This window comes from Poecilia reticulata, linkage group LG22 (genome assembly GCF_000633615.1).
Source record: "Poecilia reticulata strain Guanapo linkage group LG22, Guppy_female_1.0+MT, whole genome shotgun sequence".
NCBI lineage: Eukaryota > Metazoa > Chordata > Actinopteri > Cyprinodontiformes > Poeciliidae > Poecilia > Poecilia reticulata.
Genome location: NC_024352.1, coordinates 15,205,510 through 15,215,625, shown reverse-complemented (window position 1 = coordinate 15,215,625; position 10,116 = coordinate 15,205,510). Strand labels below are relative to the sequence as shown.

Here is a 10,116-nt window from a genome sequence, read left to right as displayed (position 1 = left end):
AGTAATCAGTTCTTAAACTCAACTCTACTAGTAATTAAGCTCAGATCAAGCTTGATTGAGTCGAGCAGCAGGACAGTGATCCAAAGCAAGTCTACTTCTGAATGTCTTTGGAGTGGCGCACTCAGTATCTGGACTTAAATCTGATAAACACGCTATGGCATGATCGTATTTAGTCAGATTGTTACGTCTGACGAAAGAAACAAAAAAAGTTATACAAGGCGTAAACACTCTTTCACAACATTGTACCTAAATTCACATATTAGAATATATTGTTTCTGTTCTTCTCGTCTTGCTTCAGGGAAAAAAAAAAAAAAAAAAAAAAATTGTGAGATGCAACAATGAGATATTCCAGGGAAACACAATGTTCCACATTTTCACTGAATCTGAAGACAGACACTTGCAATTTAGGTCTGGCTGTGAAGTCAGGCATGTTACCACAATACCCTTATTAAAAAAGACTCAGTTAAAAGGTTCGTTTTTGTCATTGACTCATCCAAGGCTGGTTTCTTCACCAGGCTGATGGCGTCAGACTGATACGGATTACTTATGTAATTTTCTGTCCTCACGATTTGCAGAACAAACTCATATGATTGTCCTGCAGATGCTATATATGTAATATTTACAATTTTTCACCCGTGAAATATTGAAGCTCCAAAAAAAACGTTTTTGATTTTTTAAATTCGTTTCCAAGGAACGCAACAAAAGCTTGTGAAATTTCAACAAATTATATTGTGATTTTCTGTGACAGACAAACACAAATTTGTGCATGAATACAAAGTAGAAAGAATCCCAAACACCAAAAAGTTATGATGATAAAGAAGTTCTGTATCATGTGTCTAAGAAAAATATTACCAACAATCAGTTCAGAAGGTTAAATGTAGCCCAAGGTTCATTCCTGCAACTTTCAGCTCATTTCTGTCCCCATTGTTTAATCTGACTCTCTGCTGACTCATCATATCCTTCTTTCAGCACAGAGTTCCAACACGTTATGCTCCAGGCTGTGTGGAGATGAGGACAAAAGTGACCGCATTTTCACTGGAATATCTTTTGTGAGTCTGGGTGTTGGCCTGAAGCTCAGCGAAAAGGCTGCATCAGCATATTTCACTCGTTTGATCCCCGTGCAGGAAAAAAAGACACAGACAGAAGGACAAACTCACAAGTTTACGTGTTCAAGTGTCGGAGGTCTGCTGCGCACATACAAAGTCGCAGCCGGTCGACGTGTAAAACACTGAAATATTTGAGAACACAATGTGAGCCCTGCCAAGCAAACAGACACTTTATGCTTGTTTCAAGGCTGCATTGGTTTGCAAGCTGATGCCAGCTGATATTATTAGTATTCACGCTGAACCAAAAGTGTGATGTATTGAAACCTGAAAATAGCTTTTACATTTTGGTTCTTAAGTTTTGCCATAAAAGCGAGCACGTTTTACATGCTAAGGCTGTTTCTATTTATTTATTTTTTTCAAAATGTCACCAACCTTTTCGACTTCTATAGAAAATGTTGGTTCATTTGTAGTTCTGGCTGAAACTCTGTGCCAGACTTAAGACTTTTTAACCTCTTAACTGGTTTTCTTAAAACATTGCACTTTATGTAGGTCAATCCATCTTCCACTAAATTCTGACCAGCTTCGGTCTCTCTGCTATAGAGAAGAACCCTGTGACATGCAGCTGCCACCACCGTGCTTCGCCATGAGAATGATTTTCAGAGCGAGTTTTTCTCCAAACATAGCATTTTGTATGCTGGGCTTAGTTTTTGTCTCTGACCAGACCACTTTCTTACATAAGTTTTTAGTGTCTCCTACATGGGTAGAAACCACCTGTATACAGGACATCTTTCCCGATGTCGATGTTTTTTTTTTATTTTTCTGACCACTTATTCAAAAAGGACAGATTTGTGGAGGCTGATTGCAAGCGGGGTAATCTATTGACAATTGTCCTGTCAGTTTTTTTAGTGCAGATTTCATTTGCATGCAAACATTTTTAGAAATAAAAAAATAACTGTCTCTGAGTCACAATAGGCAGGTACAGACATCGTCTATGACAGTATCTGGAAGCTATGTTTATAAGAAATAGGAAAAAGATCCAGCCATGACCTGAAACAAGACCTATGACAAGACATCATCCTTAGGTTGATGTGATATTTTTGAAAGAGATGCAGCCTCGGTGGCCCTAAATGGTACATTGTGTTATTTTGTTCAGATCCTGTTTTATTTTAGCTTTTAAGTGACCTACTTCTTCTCTCCTCTTTGTTGGTTGCCACGGTAAAGCCATAAGTTTGTGGAAGAAAAAGGGGACAAGACGCTTTCAAGGACAATGATGTTGATGTGTTACACAGGGAAACAACGTGACTGATGTGCCAACACAAAGGAGGAAACGAGGCTGCAGGTTAGTCATCAAGCCCCATTTACGGTCTGTGCTGATGACAACACGATTTTTACGTAACCTCTCTCTTTCTCTATTTACAAAGCAGGTGATTGGATGGACGTGTCCTTAAACTAGAGAGGACAGGGAAGGATTAAAAGTAGGAAATGACACATTTAGAAAAAAATATTCCCCGTTAACATAGTCATCAAATTACAATGAATTAAAAATCCTTTGATATTCAAAGATTTGCTAAAATGTTACATTGCTGAAAGTCTAGATTTAATTCAAAATAAGTAATAGGCAAATAAAGAAAATTTAAAACACAAAATCTGACAAATGAATCCCATGCTGGAATCAAATGCATTTTAATGAGCCCAAAGGCATTTAGCTTCCTAATATTTGAAATGTGTCAAGCTTTTACCTCTAAGGGAAATTATATATATATATGTATTTGTTATTAAAATAAAAAGAAAGATAATCTTTCTCTGCGAATCCTAATCAGGTGGAAATAAAACTCCAGAACAGAGGTGGGCCTGAAGGTTTTGGTAGAAGAAAATATATTGCTCACATCGGTGTCAATTGTGGATTTATGTTTATTTTTGAGAGGACTGGCAATTTTTTTTAAGTTTGTTTGTGAATGCATCAAAATGAAGTCAGTGTTTAGCTTCTTCTAACATATTTGAATTTAAGTTAATGTTGCTTATACAACTGGCAGATGCTTTTATCCAAACTGACAAGTTGATAATACTGCATTAGTACAGAAGGAAAATTAGATGTAGCTTTTCAGAGCTTCAGCCATGCTTATAATACAACTATGAGGGAAGATGACAAGTTTGTGGAGAAATATAGAAAAGATACATTTTTGTTATAAGGTAATAAAGCTTTTGTGAAGAACTAGAATGTATCCAACGACTCTGCAAAATAATCTAACAATAATGTGAATGGACACCACAAAAACCATGGTCAATAGATTTCTAAAATCTTAAAAAAGTTGGGAACATGAAATTTACACTAAAGGCGATGAATGAAGGAAGATCTTTCTACAAATATATTGCAAAATTTAATTTATACATTAGCAAAATTATGGGTTAGCAATATAAAATATCAAAACATCATTAAAATAACACATTTATTCCTCTCCTGGTTTGAAACTAGCTTTTCAATGGAGTTTCCTGTGACATCTCAACCAGCTGGTGATCTATTGGCAGACAGGATAGGATCTGGATCTGACATGTCATCTTGTTTTAACATTAACACAGACACTGACACAGCCAGTCTGTTTTTAATATCCATGGAGTTCACAGACAAAGGGGCTCAGACCACCCAGGAGTCGGACAAACTTCCCACTAAATCGGATTGAGACTTATTTTCTGGTCTTGCGGTCTGATTTCATCTCTCCAACCACAGGCCGGAGGAGACGAGGTGGAAAAAAAAGTCAAAGACACATTTGATCTCAGTTTCAAAATTATGCTGTCTCTCTTCAGTAGCGGCCTCTTCCTCTTCCTCTTCCCCTTCCTCTCCCCCGTCCTCTCCCACGAGCGCTGCTCAGGTGCCCGGCAGAGCGTCTCAGATTCTTCCTCTCCTCGTGGTGCTCTCTCTCCGCCTGCTGCTGCTTCCTCTGCTGCTCCGACTGCACACAGGACACCAATAAGGATGTTCAACTTTTTCTGTGTGAGTATGTAAGGTCACAGTCTGGCTGTCACTATTTTCCATATTCTGTATTACCACAGTTTATCTTTGACTGCGAAATAGTTATTATGAAAGATGATTTAGCAGAAAAAATTGTTTTTCGATATGTGGTCTCCATGCCAACTATTAACCAGCCTGTTGTCCCGGAGGCGTGCCAGAGAAACGCCTTTTCTGTCCTACCATCATAAATGTGTAGCGTTTCCTAAACATGAATTGGATTTTCAGTGAAAGTGTTTGTTCTATTCACATGAGATAAGCTTTACAGCAACAAACACTCTGGACTGAAACAAAGGTTGAAAAAGTGGAAAAGTTGGCTCATGCCAATTGTTGTACACAGAAGAAGATCTGTGATGCTCTGGGCCTGTTTGTTTTTACTACGTTAACATTTTTAAGCATTTTTTTTCCCTTACTGGGCTTATTATCTTTCTGTTGATGAACACAAAGACCTTCCCAGCTCGCTCCCCTTCACCTTAAGCCGCTTCGTTTACAGCTAACATCATGTTTTATTGTTGTGTGCCGTTCTGCTGAAGCGAAACGATGTGAAACATTTACAGGAGCAACAGTAGCGCTGGATTATTTGTGCCCGTGTACCTTTTTGAGAGTGAAGGTCAGCTGTTTGCTGCCCACCGCCGTGTCCGCTGTGCTGCTGATTCCTGAGCTTTCCTCCAACTTCAGCCTCTCCTCCAGAGAAGCCCTGTAAACAAAGAAACATTTAGCAAACAGAGCGATGAGGACGGGACGGATCAGAACAGAACCGTTCTCTGTAAAGCAGACGTACTTCTGCAGCTTCTGCTTGTGGGCCATGTCGCCGAAACTCCTGAATTCCTCTCCGGCTTTGAGCTGATAAAACTGCGGCTGGCTCGTCTTCTTGCTCTCGGTCTCGTCTCCTCTGCCCTGTTCCCGCTCCAGCAGGACGGTGTTGCGGTCGGCATCCCTCCTCTCCTGCCGCCGTCGGTCTCTGTCCTCCTGCCGCAGCAGCCGCCGCTGCTCCCTCACCTCCTCCACCCAGCTCTTGTCGTCATCAGAGCTCTCTTCCTCGGAGCTGGGTCGCCCCTCTGGCTCCTCGTCTTCATCTGCCGCCTAAACAGAGAAAATTATTCTTGTGATTATGACATAAAGACGGTGTTTAAATGTCCCTTTTTAAACACGGTCTTCCTCCTCATAAACACCCAACTAGTCGTGTAGCTACTGTAAAGCCCAACAAACTAAACACAAGAATTTCAGATTGTGTTTAAGGTTCCAAAATAACCTAATGAAACGTTTGTCTTAAATTTCAACTTTCCAATTGCAACTGAGAAACTTTATGTATACATTTAGGTTTCCTCGACTCATAAACATCCTTATACGAAGTCTGGCTGTAAAAACTCAAAGAAACTATCTGGGCCAAAGCGTATGTGGAAAAGATAAATGACAATGTAAGCACCTTACAATTACATAATTATGAAAAAACTCGATTTATTAAAAAAAAAACTTGCATTTTTCACAAGCATCAGCTTGGGGCCCATTTCTATTAACCACTCCGAAAATTATAAAACATGCCATCCAAATAAGGAAAACGTGTGTTAATCTTCCCAAGTCAGGAATAGCTGCATATTGGTATATGGTATATTTTCCACATACACCAGGAAAAAGCTTTCTGTTTCCCATTCTGCCACTGTATGATTTTTGTCAGGGCAGATGCATGTAAAACAGATGATGAATATGTAAACAAAAACATTTGATTCCCACTGTAAAGTACAGTGGGGGACATGTGATAGTGAGGGCTTGGTTTTATTTTTGAAGGACCCTGGAAACTTGTTTGAGTTTTTCACATTGTAAACACAAATTCAAGGACATTTTAGCTCAATAAAACTGCCAAATATTGGAAATGGGTCATGATTTGTTCTTTCAGACAGGATAACAATCCAAAACATATAACCCTATAAACACCAGATGCCTTCTGGGTCTTGTATGCCTAATTGCTCGTTCAAGACTTAAATCTCAGGGAAAAATAATCAGATCAGATTTTTTTTTTTTTTTGTGGATTTTTGCACATCTTTACTAGGGAATGAAGGGAAAATAGCTATTTCTCCAAATGGTGTTCTTTTCATATTTATTCCCCCACCATATATCAAAATCCACAAACTCTAACTTCCTGGTAGAAGCAGTAAAAAAGTCAACATCGTGCCACAGAACTAACTGTTACCTGCTGGACGTCGGCCTCCTGCTGAGCCAGCAGCCGCAGCTTCTTCTTCCTCTTCTGTCCCACCTTGGAGACGATGGGGTTGAGCAGCCGGAACTCCTCGCTCTGCTCGTCCACCTGGTAGTCCGGATTCTCGAACATCACCTTGAAACGGTCGTCTCCCAGGATGGTGGGCAGAGCCTGCAGATGTCGTGTGCAAAGGGTTAAACGGTCGATAAATCCGAAATATTTCATCACTTGATCTCTTAACTGACCCATTGTTTGTTGGAGTAGACATTAAAATGTGTTGGGCTACAATGACAAAGTTAGCTTGGAACATTTTGATAGTTTCAATAAAAAAAAAAAAGATTTTGCAAGTTTATCGCGAAACAAAAACAGTTATTATTTCTGAGAAGTGACAGGTGGGTGCGGCCGCTCTGAAAAAGGAGTGCCGTCATCTTTTCTTACCTTGCCCTTCTTCTTCCTGGAAGCCAGCTCTGCCTCTTCATCTCCCTCCTCCATCAGCTTGAGAGCCAGCTCCTTGTTCACCTTCGGCAGCTTCTGTCTCATCACAACAAAATGTACGCTCGATTACACGCAGACACAAAGTCTGATGACACAGACTGCTGCCCGCATCCTCAAATTACATTTCCAAGTCTAGCGTTTCTTTAGAGCACATAATGTTTTTTTCCGTATTCGTAGCCAGTTCATTCGTAGCCAGTTCGGACAGGATGAGAGCACACAAAAATGTTGATGTGTTGCAACAGCTCAGCTGGCTGAAACCAGCGGAATCCTGTCTGCAACGAGCAGCTTGTTGAATGTGGCAAATGTGAGAGAAAAAGTTTCACCAGGAAAGTTTGTCGTCTTTCCAGCGCTCCTCACCTGAACCTGGACTCTCTGCGTTCTGGACTCCTCGATCTTCTGCCGGATCTTGTCCTTGCGGTATTCCTCGTACGCGAAAGGATTTGCCATGGTTTTCACCTGGAGCCGAGCCAAACGTTACAATTGTGACACTTGACCTTTTTGGCAACATTCGGAAGCCAATAAATAAATATTTCAGAGTGAAACAACCCGACACAGTAGCCGACATCCCACCTTGTGATACAGCCTTATGTCCATGAAAAAGCCGTGCATGTAGGCTCTCAGGAGAGACGACCCAATCAGGTGAGACAAACCTGGAGAAAAAAAAAAAACAACAAACATTCAAAATGAATTCACACATAAGAAATACATTCATGGTTCCTTAAAAGATGAATCCAGCTGATTCCATCTTTGATTTTTTTGGGGGCCAAACTATGATCCTATTTGCACAGCTTCTACACATTTTGTCTCGTTAAGATAAAAACGAGACAAAATGTCTCATTTTGAACCACTACAAATACTGGGGTTCCACTGTATTATTAAAATATTACAACCATTAAACAGAAGACTTGGGTGAGAACTGTGATTTGATCTTTTCACCATTTCCTCTGCCACTGCATTTGGTGCACACGTCAAACTGACGATGAATCATTGAATACTTTTCTGCCATTACAATAATTAGTGGGTCCTGCTTTTACAGGTCGATGAACACTTGGAACAGGAATTTACACCTTTACATGTTACTATATCACCTCACCTGCGGCTAAAAATTATTGTGAGCATTTATAAATGTGGGATTGGCCAGAAACGCACAAAAATCAAATCATAAAGATGGAAAAATATTAAACAAAAAAAATATATGCTCATGTATATTGAGAAAGTTACTAGATGTGACCAATTTCTTCTTAATTGGTTACTTATGCTTCTTTTTTTATTCAGAGAAAAAAAAAAGTGTATAAAACTCGTCATCAGAACCCGATGAAGCGTCTCTTCAGTTTATTAGTGGGTGAGGTGTGAGTGCGAGCAGACGTAAGTCGGATAAGTTCAAGCCTGCAGTGGCAGGAACTCCCAGAAAGTGGAGCAACCTGCTTTTCCTGGGAATGTCGATCCGTAAACTCGATGGACCCCTGCATGGTTATGTAAGAGCCCCGGTGCGAGGATCCTGTAAATCAACACCGCTGTCCCTCAGGGCCAACCCTCCCAGCCTATCTCCCTTTATTCCACACCAACCAACCCGCTTCCTGCTCTGCTGTCATCTGATCTCGCTACTTGCTGAGGCTGCATTCCAGTGTTCATTCAACCCCTCCAGGGTTCTCTGCCTGCATACCTACAGCCTCTCTATCAATCCCCCAGGCCTCTGCTCAGCACAGAGGCTCACTTTGACTCTCGGTTCCTGGGATCGTCTCACATCTCGTCATTAAAGCATGTCACTGCGGCGACGTCTCACCCAGATTCTCCAGGTCTTTGCGGGTGACGAACTTGTAGTCGTCGTAGACCGTGCTCTCCGGGCTCTCCTCCAGCTCCTCCGTCAGGCTGTCCAGGAACGAGCACCAGCGAGGAGCCGGGCCCAAAGCCTGAAACGCAGGAGCGGCAACGCTTCAAACGCGACTCACATTTAGACTCTCAGAGAAATCTGGCGTGTATTTGTTGAAGCAAAAATAGCCCCGGCTGCTCCCAAACATTTCCATTACAGTCAGAATTGAACGGTGCGTCTTTGTAGGGCGCAAGGCAAAGTTTTCACTTCAAATGTTGCGATGGACTGAAATGACCTTACGCATAGAAAGCAAGTTTGCAAACATTTACGGCTCCTGTGAGTGTGATATTCTCACACTCCTGTTTGAAATCGTTTTCAGTAACAGAGTTTCTGCTCGTAAACTGCTGACTGGAAACCAACTAAAACAAGATTTTATCTGCTTAGCGCTTTCCTCAAACTGACCTTTCATCAAAAATTCTCCACAGGAGGTTTTCTAAGAATTACTGACAAACATTTGCACATGCCTTGGGCTTTAAATATTAAAAATGCAAAAGCAGAATGTAAGAAGGAAAGAGCACAGGAAGCTGATCAAGTCTCTTCTGAAGGAAGCATCTCAAAAACATCAACAACGGGCTGCGTTTGCAAGCCCAAGCGTATTTTAGGCACTTCGTGGAAAGTTGACTGTGATTCGATAAAGACTCCCGACTAGACCCAATAAAAGCAAGTTAAGACTGATCTCAGGTCAGAACTGCACTTCTCAGAAAAACGTGTCACTCTTTGTATTAACGTTGAGAAAGAACACCAGGTGTGCGAGTGGATCAACAAGTTCTAACCCAGAGAGACCCATTAAGTAATAGCAATCAATTTATCAGAGCTGAAATGCAACAGGTGTGCCTCTATCGTAAATAAGATTCTTCCATCAAGTCTTTCACTGAAATACTCGCCAGTTTTTTTTAGATGTTGGACAACTTTAAAGCATATTCTGTTTGGGAGACTGATGGAATTTGTTTTCTTTCATGTTAAATGCTGTTATAAACACACTTTAGTTAAAACCATTTATCCAACAGCACAAGTACAAACCTACGTGTAGCTGGGCTGAGTAAATTTTGTGGACAAAACCATTTGTTTTTATTTTCAAAGTAAAACGTCCCTCTTTATGGTCCAATTTTGAGTTTTACGAGCTAAACAAAGATGGTCCTGGAGCTGCGTCTGGGTCCAGAGGGTTTACTAAGTGGTACTTTTTGAACGCACAGAGTGTGACTGTGCTGCGCTGTTCAGCCGCCTGAGTGTATCTGACTGGATTAAAAACTGAATCTGACTCCACTGTTCTGAAATATACAAGAATCAGTACACAACTAAATACTACATGTTTAGTTAACTTCAAAAAGTTGTTATAAAAATGTCATGAAATAAGTTTTCTGGGAATCTGGCGAAGATTAATTTGTCACCTTGCCATTGTATCTAGGATGAAAGGTTTATCCAACCAGGAATGTCCTCGATTACACAAAGCAGAGCAGAGTTTACAGTATACACACACACACACACACACACACACACACACACACAC

General features: G+C 40.8%; 1 protein-coding gene across 2 annotated transcripts in view; it reads right to left on the bottom strand.

Moving 5' to 3' along the window:
• Positions 1-2,937: 2,937 nt before the first annotated feature.
• nol10 (nucleolar protein 10) overlaps positions 2,938-10,116 on the bottom strand; it is a 14,615-nt gene continuing 7,436 nt past the window's right edge. For both annotated transcript variants that reach the window (XM_008399657.1, XM_008399656.1), the window contains 8 exons: positions 8,523-8,649; positions 7,310-7,389; positions 7,097-7,195; positions 6,683-6,775; positions 6,239-6,415; positions 4,832-5,133; positions 4,645-4,747; positions 2,938-3,994 (listed from right to left, as the gene is read on the bottom strand). In XM_008399657.1, coding sequence (XP_008397879.1) covers positions 3,845-3,994; positions 4,645-4,747; positions 4,832-5,133; positions 6,239-6,415; positions 6,683-6,775; positions 7,097-7,195; positions 7,310-7,389; positions 8,523-8,649 — 1,131 coding nt within the window. In that variant the 3' untranslated portion in view covers positions 2,938-3,844. The remainder of the gene's footprint in view (positions 3,995-4,644; positions 4,748-4,831; positions 5,134-6,238; positions 6,416-6,682; positions 6,776-7,096; positions 7,196-7,309; positions 7,390-8,522; positions 8,650-10,116) is intronic.